The 14,769-nt window shown below is 38.0% G+C and overlaps 1 protein-coding gene and 1 long non-coding RNA gene across 2 annotated transcripts; one reads left to right on the top strand and one right to left on the bottom strand.

Moving 5' to 3' along the window:
* Positions 1–6,710: 6,710 nt before the first annotated feature.
* Positions 6,711–7,199, top strand: LOC122063071. Its single transcript, XR_006135198.1, has 2 exons — positions 6,711–6,836; positions 7,059–7,199. It is a non-coding gene; the product is annotated as an uncharacterized LOC122063071 (long non-coding RNA).
* Positions 7,200–13,444: 6,245 nt separating this feature from the next.
* On the bottom strand, positions 13,445–14,175 carry LOC122061189 (EIN3-binding F-box protein 2-like; the record flags this gene model as incomplete). The annotated part of the gene is given in 1 exon segment (XM_042624407.1): positions 13,445–14,175. A coding segment is annotated over 1 exon segment (498 nt). The 3' UTR covers positions 13,445–13,593.
* Positions 14,176–14,769: the final 594 nt, after the last annotated feature.

The raw sequence follows: 14,769 nt of genomic DNA, 5'->3' as shown, positions 1-14,769 counted from the left end.
ATTTATTATTACCATTAAACAACCGAATAAATAAGTAGAACAAAATAAAGAAAGGGGTGGAATTTGAGGGGATGATATACTAAACATGAGATAATAACAAAAACAAAACGCTTATAATCCTTAAATATAAAATCTACAACAAATATAATGAAAAGAAAGAGAGGACATGAAATTTTACTTGCCTTCTTAGGTATAAAGTAACTAAATTTTGTTGAATTTATTTGATATTGATTGATAAGCATTTTTTCTTTTTAGGGCTGAAGTATTGATTGATAATCTAAGAAGTAATAATAGTACCATGAATCCTACCCAAAAAGGGCAAAAAAAAAAAAAAAAATTAATAGTACCATGAAGGATTTATTATTATTATTATTTTTATAGAAACCATGAACGATCTAGACTCTCAGCGCTTAGACAAAGGGGAGGGTGAAATGATCCCCCTTCCTCCATTAAAGACAAAAATATTGTTGCTTTCACATGTACACTGCCTCTTAGGGAACAAATATATAACCCCACACAAATATAACACCCGACACATGAATGTTCCTTAGGGCATGGAAGTCTCTGTCCAAGATGAGGAATGAATGCCCCACTCCATTGCTCCTAAGTGAAACACAAAGGTATTTTTCACTGGCCAATCTGAATAATGGTTTTCTATTATTGAGAAAAGGAGTGGCTCCAGTTTATTCCCAATTAGATGTGGCCCCACAAGGAATCTGTAATATCCTCTCAGTATAGATCTCCGGTCGATTTAGGGACTTTTTTGGAGTAATGGCACGTTCTTTTGCTTAACTCCCAAGTTTCTAATCCTTTTGGCCTCTCTCTCTCTCTCTCTCTCTCTCTCTCATGTTTTCAGTCCGTCAATTCACCCTGGGTAGGTTAGTTAAACTCAGCAGATTAAGGGTTGGTAGTGGATCGACCAATGAATTGGGTCAACCACACCACTGGCATCTAGGGAGTGAACCGGATCTACATTCATGAAAAATATACGCTAACCTAACTTCTGGGCGTTGATAATTTTTTTTTGGCAAAATCTGCGGCCTTTGTAAGATGGACCAGACAAACCACCAAGATATAGGTTTTTTTGGTCCATGGTTCAACTAGCAAAATGTCAAGGAATCTGGTTCAACCGGCATTTGGAGCAATGTGATGAGTTCGCGAGGAAGAGAGAGAAACAGATCAATTCGAAGGTATTTTCCAAAGAAAACCAAGTGTGAATGTGAGACACGGAATCAAAATTTCAAAGTTCTTCTTCTATAAAACAGGTCCTATCCAGCCTTTCCACTTCCCCATCTGAGCTAATCGTACTGTTTAGTATCATTAAAATCAGAGAAAAGAAAGATTGGAAGAAACTATCACAGAGATGGATGGGAGATCTGGTGAAGGGGCCGTTCATCATGAAGCCCAGGTACCCAGCTGGATCAATTTGCAGAAGAAAGGGTCAGTACTTCCACCAAGGAGAAGGTCTGTGAAGAAGCTGATGTTTGATTATATAGCTCAACTGATGGAGAAAAATGTGACTAATCATTGATGATCATTGTGTACGCAGATAAGTGAGATATGCTGTGAGTTTCAGTTAATGTTGGATTAGAAGATTCTGATTTCAATTTCCCATTCTTTGTTAAAAGATGCAGATTTCTGAATCAGTGAATGTAAATAAAGCTGGTTTTTCATTCATTATCCTTTAGCCCCCCCCCCCCCCCCTCTGTTTTCTTTTCCATTCCCCCTCCCCTGTTTGAGATACACTTGAGTTTGTGATTCCCATGGCCCTATATCCCCTATAAGATCAATTATGCCCAGAAAAGAAAAGGGTCATGATGATGGAACTAGGATTCCTCCTCCTGCCTTCTTTTGTATAGAGAGGTTATTACAATCACCGGAAAACCCGGAAATTTGTAGTTGACAGAGTAGAGCTTTACCATCACATTTGGGAACTTGAGTGCTAATTAATGGGACTAAAGGGCTTTTTTTTTTTTTTGGGTCATTCTCTTCATTTTTCTTCTATTGGAATTCTTTTTCCGACCATTTTTCTATGGGAGTGGGTGGTTTAATGGTTGTTTTCTCTTGCTTTTTTGTAGTTTAGTTGGGTAGGGAAGATTGTTGAGGCCTTGAGGGGGTGATGGATTCGTATAGTCTGGAGGGATCGGACGAATCTAATCCGGAGAGTTCAAAATTTCCATTAATGGAAGCTTGGATTTTGTATCAGTTAATTGGTTGTAACTGGTTAATTGATTCTGTCGGATTGTAACAGAATTCTACAGCTAATCCCTATAAATAGGAAAGTGTATCTGGTAGTAAAGAAAAATTAAAGTTGCTTCATTTTTTTCCTCTTTTATCCATTCTTTTGTCTCTTTCTCTTTACAAATTCTGGAGTTTTGGTTCTTGAACTCCTGCAACTAAGGTATATATTGAGTCTGTTTCTGCCACGGATGGAAAGTTTCGGTAGCAATAGTACAAGGAGTGACCGTGATGCTGTAGCCTTGTCAGTGCCCAAAGTTTGTTGGGTTTCATCCAACAAGAAGAAGAAGAAGAAGGCCAGAGTATCACCGGCACCCCACACTAAATGGTACTGTTCATGCAAGTGATGTAGTAATTCAGGAAAGTGAGTGATCCTTTGTCTTGAAAAAGAGCCTCTGGTGAAAATGTCCTCAACCCATCATTGCTCGAGTCGGCTGATTGTGGGTTCAAGTCTTGGCATGCTCCACTATTGTCCATTGGTCCTGCGGAAGCACTGCTTGCCGTACGGGGGGCTTGTCTTGGGGGCTATGATTACTACCACAAAGCACCCTTTTTTCATTACCAAAAAAAGAAAAGAGCCTGTGCCATTAATTCTCAATGGATCAAAAAGTAAGGTTTGTGTTCATACTTAATGGTTCTCTTAACTGTCATTAATTTTGTTGAAGTAAAATCATAAAGGATAATTGACCTTCACTTCTCAATAATATTTTGGACAAAGTTTTCTTACACTGCACAGGAAGGTTCGGTTCAGACAAAATTTCGCTGTTGCTAGCTGCAACCCCATGGTAGCAGCCAAGGGAATGGAATCCTAGGGGCAGGTTTGAAAATACCCACTTTGGGTGAGTTTCTCCAACCCTACACTTGAGATTCAATTCCTTTGGCTGGTACCAGGGGTTGTAGCTACTTGGCTGCAACACAGGCAAGCAGCCAAGTTTTGCTCGATTCACCACATCATCTTATGGTCCACAAATCGTTATAGGGTTTTAATATGTCCCACTAAATACCTTCCCAATATCCTCCTGTGCGCACCTGTCAAGGGATTCCCCTTCAATGAAAGAAAAACTCGATCTAATTTTTCTGTTTAGGATCTCTTGGAGCCTAATTATTATCTGAAGTACTTGAGATTTTGTAAAAGAAATTGATTGCATTTCTTTGTCAAAATTATAGAAGAACACATGGTTTGAAGTTGTTCTGAATTATTTTGATTGTGGTGTAGTGTGGTGGGGAGGGGAGATTATGTTAACTGAATTATTTTATGGCACTCTGAATGGCTTGCATGGGTTTTGATAGATTTCCTGTTTGCCAATTCACAAGGGTTTGCATTGGCCTGGGTCTAGGTATGCTAGGCCCAACCCATTAAAATATACCTCAGATCAAGTAGGAGCCCAGGGACAAGATCGAGAAAAGCCCAAGAGTAGGCATTGATAGTGACGTCCTAAGACATGTCCCTTTTATGGGCCAGGACAAAATTGGCTTTTGCATTCCAACTCCCCATTTTGGTGTATGTAGAAGGAAATAACGAGCCTGAAGCACATGCATCGAGTTTCCCTAGCTACGATAGGGTAAGCAATTAAGTAGTTAGGGAGCGAGTTCTTGTGTACGATGTTTGATCCACACATGGAATAGTTTCTTTAACTGGGGTCAATATGAGTCCGTGGGACTAGTAGTTATCCTGTATTTTATCTTTGTATTAAGATTAGATTTTGAACCCTAATTTATGAAGATATTCAAGAATCAAGATCGTCCTGGCCATCAATATATGCTTAGTGAAAAGATCAACCTACTCCAATGATTTTAATTTGATAGGAAAAAGGAAAAAGGAAAAATAAGGGTCATCGCAAGCAAACAAAACATACACACATGAATATATTGATGATAATGATGATGATGATGTGTCAAGCTTACATATTCAACTCTGCTAGCTAAGTTCTCTTCCATACTAATAATCACTACTGAGCTAACATTTATATTAATAAGGACAAATTAAAAGGAAGAGAAAAGTGGAGAAGATGTCCGTTTAAATAGCTAGGAATGGTGAGATGTGAACCATACTATAGCTTTACCAATGGCTTTAATCATGTGCTTCTTCTTAACATCCCCTCTCTTGGCCTTGGGAACTCCACCCGTCTTTGGTGGTACCCTACACCCCGGCACCGTCTTGGGAGTTTGATCACTTTTGATGTGCACTTGATAATCACCAGAGCCGCTCATTCCTGTGCTAGAGAGAGAGAGAGAGAGAGAGAGAGAGAGATCTAAGCTGGTTGTAATTGGGGGATGGTGGAAGCTATTTAAAGAGGGGTGGGGAGAGAGAGAGAGAGTTGGGGTAGCAAAGAGGGATTTGGATTTAGAGATCGGTGGAATGAGAATGTTGATAAAAGACACAAGATTAAGCCACGTGTATAGTCAAGCAGTAGAACCAATAGAAATATGCCACATAGAGTAAAGCGAAGGAGTAGACTGGGTCAAGAAAGTGTTAGAAAAGAAGAGAAAAAGAAAAGCAAGAATCTGGTTTGATACCACAAAGACGCGGAGGACGGTGGAATGGAATGTTGGGAAACCGAAGGCTTCGGCCTTCTACACTAGCTTTGCATCGTTTACTAATCAAGTAATTAGCACAGTGGGTCTCAGCCATAATCACTTTCGGTGAATTGATTCCGAATCTCAGATCTCGGCTGATTCTATTCAATTTAATTTCTGATCATGATCCAATTCTCTCCTTTTGCTCCTATTGATCAACCATCATTGATTCGCTCTCGACATTGCTAGCTCACAGAAATAAGGGGTGTTAATTTGGAATCGAAATTGAAAGCAAATGTTTAAAACCAAATCAAACTGAAGTTGTTCGGTGTGGGGAAAGGGAAAGGGTGGGGACACTGTGGTGGCTGGGGTTGGAGAAGGGATAAAGAGGGGCAGGTGGGTTGCTCCAGTCTAGGGAGAGAACACGTTACCTCGTCTCATGGCCCTACGCTAGCATGGGTTTAATGGTAGCATGCATCAAGGCAACCAATAGGGGTAGGGTGATCATCTTACCACCCTTGTGTATGGGCGTAGAAGTGCATGATCAGGTAGCATTCTTTTTTCTTTAAATTTATGATGTTTGACAAAGAGAAGATGGTTTTCTACTCATATTCGAATTTGCCATAGATACAAATGGAAATAAATTGATAAAACATTCTATGAAACAAAATTTTCTCACTTAAACTTCTGTTATAGAGTGAAAATCAAAACAAAAATGATCGATTTTTAATTTATGATATTACAATCGATTGGGTACCAGAACAATAAATGGTAAATTAACCGTTGCTATTAGCAATTTTTTAAAATAAAATAAGCATTCTTTTTGTGTAAAATAAAAATAGCATTGAACAACGGTAAATATAAACTGCCGCTAAGTAAGTTATTAAATAATAAAGGAAAATTATCTTGTACCACCCATGTTTTTAAGCTCTATATGAGATGCCACCTTAAATTGTCAAAAATACCTAGTGCATACCCTGTTTTGAAAAAATAATGTCTTTTAAATCCATTCCGTTAGCTCTCAAGGGTCAAGTGATGAAGTGGCATTGTTGATATTTTTTAAATGACAAGTTTACCCGTTTTACTTGTGATGTAAAAACCCCCAATTCATGGGACAACATAGAATCGAATATTTAGGACTTCTCTTCCAACTTAGGTGACCCAACATTAAAGATCAATCAAGAACAGATACACCTAAGATGAGAGTTTCCGATTTGATTACTGTAATGAACTTTATCTCGACATAGCCCTAATCAGTTTTCCAGTTTGATTCAAATAGTAGTTTGGTAAGTTTCCAAGTGCCTTAACTTCCTTCTCCAAGTCATTCATACTGGAACAGGAAGGGAATTAAGCCAATGGATGAGGTGGGTTGCCCTCTTTCTTTCTCTCTAAACTCTGAAGTCCCGATATCTTCTAGGAATTTAATTTATTGTGTTTTCATTGCTTATCTCTCTGTCTCTCTCTGTGCGGAAGGAGAATCAAAGCCAGAATGAAGGTGAAAAGTGTAGGAATATTCTTTTGAATATTTCTTATTATTATCTCATATACCAATTACCGATATCAATTTCTAGTATTGGATTCCAAATAAGAAATCCACTCCTCGTCTAATTAGGAAAAAAAATCCTACTCTATTTGGCACACCTTGATAGGAGGGTGTAAAAACTTTATAAAATAAGACTCTAAATCCTTCTTCTATCTTGACGTTACTCTCATTACTGGATCCATCAGCTAGAGAGCATTAAAGAGAGCTAGTGGGAGAAACCTAGATGATCCATTGTATTCGTGTTTGTGGTTGTAGGAATAAAGATACATGAATGATATAATGGCAATCAATTATTCACATTTGATGGTGAAAGGTATGCATCGTTGATTCATTATTCTTTAATTTGTGATTCTATGAACATATGGCAAGATCATATAATTGTATATGAGAGGAATTACGTCCTTTAGAAAGAAGGTTGAAGAGACGAAGGACGACGGTGGGAAGAAGGAAGATGGATCGATAACAGTGATTTTGATTGTCAATTTGCGTTGCAAAGGATGTACGAAGAAAGTGAAACGGGCTGTTAAAGGTTTTCAAGGTAATCATCCACTGTCTGTACCATTTGCAGCTTCTTCTACATTTTCCCCTTTCTATGGAGATGAATTTTTTTTCTTTTTTTTTTTAAATAATTTGAATATGATAATAGTTCTTTTTTGTTCTTCGTATTTGTTATGGAATTCTGAATGTTTTCACTGATTTGTTGCCTTTCGATTTCTACTTTTTTGTCATTAATTTGATTCATTTTCTGTTGTCTGTTTAGGGCTTCTCTTCCAACTTAAGCGACCCAACATTGAAGATCAATCAAGAACGCCATTCCCAGAACAGACACACCTAAGATGAGAGTTTCCGATTTGATAACTGTAATGAACTTTATCTGGACATAGCATTAATCAGTTTTCCAGTTCGATTCAAATAGTAGTTTGGTAAGTTTCCGCTAGATCGAGGTACACCCAAATGGTGTGCTACTCTATTTTCAGTTTAGTTCTCATTAGGGCTTCTATTCAAATCGATGGCTGGACGTCGGGAACTGATATTCGATAGTAATGGCTATGGTTGTGGTCATAGTTAGCAAATTCGGATTCGGGAATTATTCGGAAGGAGAATTATTCGGAATAATTCGGACGATTAATTTAAGGATTCGGTCAAAAAAGCGGTCAAAAAATCTTATTGGGGTTTTTTTTTTTTAAATTGTTTTTTTTTTATTTTTATTTTTTTTATTTTTGGTTTTTTTTTAAATAATGTTTAAATGGACCGAATAATTCGGTTTAATTCGGATTCGGTCCGAATTATTCGCGAATTATATTCATTTTTGAAAAAGTCGCGAATTTTTAAGAATTTTATTTTTAATTCGGATTCGGTCCGAATTTTTGATAAAATTCTTTAAAATTCGGTTTGGCCGAATAATTCGCGAATTATTGGGCCGAATTGCTAACTATGGTTGTGGTTGGAGAGGGGGTTAGGTGTTGTGGAGAGAAGGAAGAAGCCATGGATGGTGGACGTTGGGGCAGAGAGAATGGTGGTGATGGGGGCTAGTTGAGGGTTCATTGAAGAACGTCATTATTGTTTCTATCAGAGGGGGGAAAAAAGCCATTAGAACAACATTTTCTCAAAGCTGCAACAATTACAAGCAAAAAGAGGTGTCATGCATAACATGTCAAAAGGTCTTTTCCACTTCAAAACTAATGGTGTTAGGCTTTAGGGGTACGGTCGATTATTTATGACACTTTAAGGTGATATCTCATAAGGTTTAAAAAGCAGGGTGGTACAAGATAATTTTTCAATAATAAAAGGAAAATCTTCTATCATTCCCTTAAACTTAACCCATATTTTTTTCGAATTTCCATTTCAAAAGTTTCACCTCGAATTTCCTCCAAAAGTGAATTCTTACTTCTCTTTCCTTGTTTTCCCTATTATTTTAAAATGGCAAAATTACCCATCATTTTTACCTCTTATTACCTCTCCCACTTACTTCCTCATTTTGTTTCTTAACAATTTTTTTAAAGCTTTTATTTCTTCTCCCTCCGCCTCCTTCCTCTTCTTCTTCTTTCTCTTCTTCATAGAATGTAAGTATGGAATTATCGCCCCATCCCCTATAAAACCACAAAACTCTATCATTGTCGATGCCCTTGCACGTGCTCTCATTGGCCCCATATTAGTGCACAGGTTACATGATTAGGTAACAATCTCTTGCCCTAAAAATATAATTATTGTAATAATAAATAGTTTTATGAGAAAATATTGGTTATGTTGCTGGTATACTCATATCTATGTCTATCTCTCTCCTCCTGCCTTCGGAAAAGTCCCCTATTGATGCAGGGCCAATGATGTAAGCCCGACCAACACATGAAGTTTAGCCCAAGGCCTAGTATTTACCTTAGCCCATGGTTAACATTTTTTTGTCTTTACTATGTAATTTAAAGTTTAATCTCAGCTATAGAAACTCAAATGTAATCGATAATGGAGATATCGTAGGAGCTTTTAGGATTAGAACTCTTTACATCGTTAATGGATTTCCACCTCAATTCCTTTGACTCCTTAACTTGTGAGCTTAAGTTGTGACATGGATCAATCACAAAATACATTAGAAAATAAAAAATCAATATAAATCTTAAAAATAAAAAATGTAATTGAGGTCATCCACTTGTTGAAGTCTCCTATGCCTTGATAATCTCAGCCATAGAAACTCAAATGTAATCAATGGTGGAGATATCGTAAGAGCTTTTAGGGTTGGCACTTTTCACATTCTTAGTGGATTTTCACCTCAATTCATTTGACTCTTCAACTTGTGAGCTCAAGTTTGGCATTTGAGCTAGCATTGGAAAACTATAAAGAAAGCCTACTTGGAAGTTACTACTCATTTTGAAATAAGAATCAAAGTATTGAGTCTTGCAACAAAGCATTGGAAGACTTCAACTCTTGAATCAAGGCATGGGAAACTTCAACAAGTGGAAGACCTCAATTACATTTTATATTTTTAAGATTTCTATTGAGTTTTATTTTCTAATATATTTTGTGATTGGTCCATGTCACAACTTGAAATTCTAAAAGATGTTTGCAGTCTCCTAGATAAATGATTGTAGTCTTATATAAAGATGACACATTTTGAATTGGAAAGATACAATTGAATCAAAGAAAATTTTAAAGTTGCTTTAAGCTTTTTATGAACCTTAAAGAGTTTTTCTTATGAAACCAAGTTGTGTTTCACTCATCCTTAAAGAGATTGTGCTTTCAATCAGCTTAGAAAAACTGAGCTTTCAACCTTGAAGAGTTGAAGTCACACTCCTAAAAAATCCAACTTAGAAGAGTTGAATTTTTGAAGCAATTGTTTTTAGATTTAGACTGAGTAACTGTAGTAACTTGACAGCCTTTTTAAGCCATTTTTCATCCATAGTATAATTTATATTTCATGAAAGTTGTAGCCTCAGTTCTTTTCTTTAATTCTCAATTTGAATCACCCTAAACCGATATCGGAGCAGACAATTATCTCCAAATTACTGGCTTAAGGTCATTTTGTCCGAAATTTGTTTTATCTAAAAAGTTAAGAATTCTCTCAATCCTTGTATTCAGGCAATCTCGTGAGGGAAATTGCATCATCTATGCCCCTTCCATCCCAGTTCTTCTACTGGTTGAACTGCTAGTTTGAAGAAAATCGACGACATACCTAACCTCCTTCATAGTTTATTCAGGGGAGACATTTACCACCGCTGAAAGTAAACCTTTAGAAAATTTTAATGCTAAATAATTCAGGTTATGTAGTGGCGATAATTCACACTAAGGTTATTTTTCACGGAGGTTAAATATTACTATTGCCAAATGTTATACGACATACAATCATTTTGCGATTGATTCCCAACAATCACCACCAATTTTAATAGCGATATTTTTTGTTATTCAAAGGATAATTACCACTACTTTATATACATATTTCTTGTAGTGTGGGGTAGGGATGTTAGTTTGAGGCCTGGCCTAGTGAGCCCGACCTGATTGATAACGTGCTTGGCTCAAGTGTAGTCAGTTTATAATTGGTCATTCCCAATGTAAGGTTGCAACCTGATGGGACCTTCGACTGATTATTAACCCAACTCAGCCTGACACATTTAAAATCAAATTAGAGTCCTTTTACTTAGCCCAACACATATAAAGCTTGATTGGAAATAAATGACTAATTAACTATTTAACCTGATTATTAGTAGCTCGATTAAGGATTCGTATCTGATTGACCGTAGGATGATGGGCATATGAGGCTAATTATTTAAATGGACCGGTCATGGTGCGAGGTCCTTGAATGGGCAAGCCCGATTAGACCCAACAAAATGGGACCCAGCCCGACGGATTGATAACCCTACACTGTGGAGTGGCTTATGACGGACAGCCAACCTGAGCCTATCTGAAGTGTCCCTAGAACTTGAATTATTACATGATGAACCAGATTTAGAATCAATGCTTGAATTTGCAAAATGAAGGTGCTTTTGACGGTCCCTTCAGTGATTTGGCTCGATTCCAATTCCAGCCTCTCTAATCCTCATCCAATTTCTTTCATGATTACGATACGTATCGCTGACACGATCTAACGCAAGGTGTGCAATGAAAATTTGAAATCTCAATCTACCGTGGTTTTGAGAATCCTACGGTTTTTGTTTTAGAAGCCCGCGCCCAACACAGGTAAACCTTCCTCTTCTCCCCTTTTCCCTCTCAAAACCGAAACTGAAAGAAAAAACTAGGGGGAAAAGAGGGAAAACGAAACCAGAGAGTTTCAAGAGCTTCAATCCTTCAGCTACCCGTCGGCCTCGAATCGAGTTTCTCCTAAATCGACAGCCCTCGCGAAGAACAACCCGTCGGCCAAAACTGAGAACTGGTACTCTCTTCTCTCTCTCTCTCTCTCTCTCTCTCTCTCTCTCTCTCTCTCTCTCTCTGTGTGGGACGAAACGAAGCATTTTGGGCTTCATCTCAGAGTTTTTTCCCTTAGGCTTTTTGTTTTTTTGCTTTACCTTCGCTCATTTTGACCTTTAATGGATAATTTTACAGTAATATGTCTTCTATATTTTGTTTGCAGACTAAGTTCCTCTTAAGGTACATAAAAAATCATCCATATGCCATATTGGAGCAGTTTTGTTTTGAATTCCTGGGTTTTGGTAATCTTTAAGTTTGCAGTGTTGCCCTTATCCTGTTACATTTCTCATTGACAGGATATATATTGTATTATTTCAAGTGCTTTTTGCATCACTTGCCTGTTCTTTTGTGTTCCCCTTTTACATGTTTCAGCTCCAAGTCCTCTGTTTATTCTCATTATTTTCTTTTCTTTTTTTCTTTTCATACCAGCAATCTCTTCATGACACTATTCAAATGGTCCCCTTTGAAGAGTAATCTTGTTTGTGCTTTGTGTTATGGGTGAAGAATGTGAAACATGCTACTTGAAGGTGACATCTTCACTAGACAAGAATGTTATTTCTCTCTCAATACCAACCTCCCATAATACTAAGCTCTTTGCTTGGTGGGTTTAGTGGGTGAGAATATTAAATCTAAAAAATCGACATTTGGGATCAATAAATGCAGTCCCTGTACCCTACAATTTATGAAGAAAGTGAGTTTAATAATACCAACTTGTATTAATTCAAGAACTGTCCTAATTCAAGCTTTTAGCTCAAATGGTAGAGCACATGGGGTTACACCCATGATATGGTGGTTCGAATCCACCAAGCCTGTAATTGTCCCAACATTTTCTTGATTTTGTGAGATTCTATCTCTGTGACCTTAGTTTGGGATGCTGTCCAGACTTGAGTTTGTCCAGACTTTGGTTTGGGATTCTATCTCTGTGACTTTTTTAGGCATTTTTATGGTGTTATAATGTAAATGGTGGATTGAGTTTGGTTTATGAGTTTAGTATAATGTAAACTGTGACTTTAGTTTATATAGATGAATTCTAGTCTGCAGCTACCGTCTTGATTCAAGATTAATCTTTGAAGAATGGTATGTCTTATGTAGATTGGAATGGAAGATTGGAGAGAGCATGAAACCATGGGAATGTCATGCAAAATTGCAAATTCAGTTATCAAGAATAGAAAAAGGGGATGCATGCATAGTATTTTACACTTCTATTGCTGTGGTGCATCTCTACGACTAAATGCTGATTTATCATGAATCTTGGGGAACTTCGAAGGAGGAAGTTCAGTTGAGCTGTTCATTTTGTCTTTCCAATTATGGCAAAAGCACTGTGCACACTCTAAACTGGGAGTTGCCAGATGGTTCTTGAGAGGTATAATATGGGTGGGGCTTTGGGGTTTTGAATCATTCATGTTGATGAATTGGAGCATTAATGGTTGGAACTTCAAAACTTAATAATCTGGTACCACACATCAACTACAGAATTCATTTTAGTTGCCTTACCAAGTTGTTGGCCAGCTGTGCTTGATACCAAAAGCACTGAATTGGACTTAAAGAGGGCATAGGGCAGGGACCCAAATAGTATATGAAGACACCCAAGGTCCCAGAACCAATGTGAGACTGGAATGAACACATATCATGTTAGATTCCAATCCAAAAGTTCCAACCATTAGGTGGAGAGTATCAACTAGTAAATGAACACCAAAAGTTCCCCAATACTTTTTTAAGGGTTGGACCTTTCAACATGATATTACAGTTTAGGTCCTTTAGTTATCCTCTCTAAGTTGTCTGTCCACGTGTAAGGTATGCCAAAGTTACCCGTGAAGAGCGTTGAGATGTTGGGCATTATAGAGTTATAGTCCTACATCTACATCGATTTGATCTGCTCCTCCAGGATTTAGGGTCAAAAACTCTAACAAAAGCTTCTTGATCACTCCTCCAGGATTTAGGGTCAAATACTCTACCAAAAGCTTCTTGATCAGTAATAACTAAAAAGAGATTTAGAGTGTGATTCACTGGTTACCATGAGTAGGATAACATCACTGGTTTCCAATTTATAAAACCACCCAAATCAAAATTCCAGCTCAAATTTTATTTCCTCAACGACATAAACAAAACTAGAGAGGCAGAAGTATTTGAATTCTAAATTAATTAAACAGAAAGAAAAACCAGGACGGTATCTGGGATTTCACAACCCCCCCCGCCCCCCTTTTTTATTGGGAAACAGAATTAAAGTGGAATTGATACATTACATTTGAGATATTGTTTGATTTGAAACTTTGAAATTCTGAACATTAAAATTAAATTTCTGTTCTTTACAGTTGAATCTTCGATCAATCAACAATTTTGATGAATTTCTGGGAAGCCCATGTCTTCGCAACACCAGAGAGCTTGCTTTCTTCAACATGGACTTGTCAGAGTCTTGAGGAATTGAGAAGAAAGAACTCAACATTGTCAGCCTCAATCCTGCAACACTGCTTGATGTCGATGGTCTCCAAAAGCTTGCAGCTTTTGAACATGGAAAGCAGAGTAGCACCCATAAGCCTTCTGCAGCCTCTCAAATTTAAATCAACCAGATTCTTACAGGAGACGAGCATGGAAACGAGTTCCTTATCGCGTAACATTTCGTTATAGGACAAATCCAATTTACGGAGCTCCCTGAGGCTCTGACCCAAAGTGGTGAGCAACCCAGGTTCTCTCTTGATGACGTCGTAGTTGATGAGGGCCAATTCTTCAAGCTCAGCGTTGACGGTGGAATTCAGGGTCTTGAGTCCTTCACCGGTGACGAGGCAACAGCTCTGGAGGCGAAGGCTTACGAGTCCCCTGATATTCCGTGCGGAGAGGTGTTCGTTGTCGAGGTCAAGAGGTAGACGAAGGTCGAGCTTCCGAAGAGTAGACCTGTACTGGCTCATGAAATGGTGGAGACCATCACGGCTTCCCCTATCATACAAGAGGAGGGAGTGTAGCGAACCACAGTGTTCGGCTAATCGCAACAAGGCCCCATCAGCGATAGTCCTGCAAGTCCTGAGCTCCAATTCTTGGAGACAAGGCAAGCACCTGACGAAGGAAGAGGAGGAGGAGCCGTCACCTAAGAGAAAAAACTCTCAGATGAAGCCCAAAATGCTTCGTTTCGTCCCAGAGAGAGAGAGAGAGAGAGACAGAGTATCAGTTCTCTGTTTTGGCCGACGGGTTGTTTTTCGCGAGGGCTGTCGATCTAGGGTAAACTCGATCGGAGGCCGACGGGTACCTTGTGGGAGACAAGGTATCAAATTGCAGCGGAAACAGCGAAGAGAGGGTGCGTGCGGACATGGGTAATTCTACATTACTGCTTCCTTTTTTTATTAGTTTTTATTTTCCATCCAATCCTTTCGTTGTTATATTTTATATATTGTGTTCACCTGTTGGTGCTGGGCTGCTTACATACTTATTGTAATATATAAATTATAAATATAAAACTTCTTAATCTTTTCAATCTTTGTAGATTTGAGATCTGCATTTCTTATTACTTACCAGTGATGGTTTGCTTTGATTTAGAAGGCCTTGAATTATGGGAAACGAAGCCATTAAGAGGCATTAGATTCGATCAAACA

Source organism: Macadamia integrifolia, chromosome 2, assembly GCF_013358625.1.
Source record: "Macadamia integrifolia cultivar HAES 741 chromosome 2, SCU_Mint_v3, whole genome shotgun sequence".
Taxonomy (NCBI): domain Eukaryota; kingdom Viridiplantae; phylum Streptophyta; class Magnoliopsida; order Proteales; family Proteaceae; genus Macadamia; species Macadamia integrifolia.
Note: the sequence above shows the minus strand (reverse complement) of the source record. Positions and strands in the feature narration are given on the sequence as shown.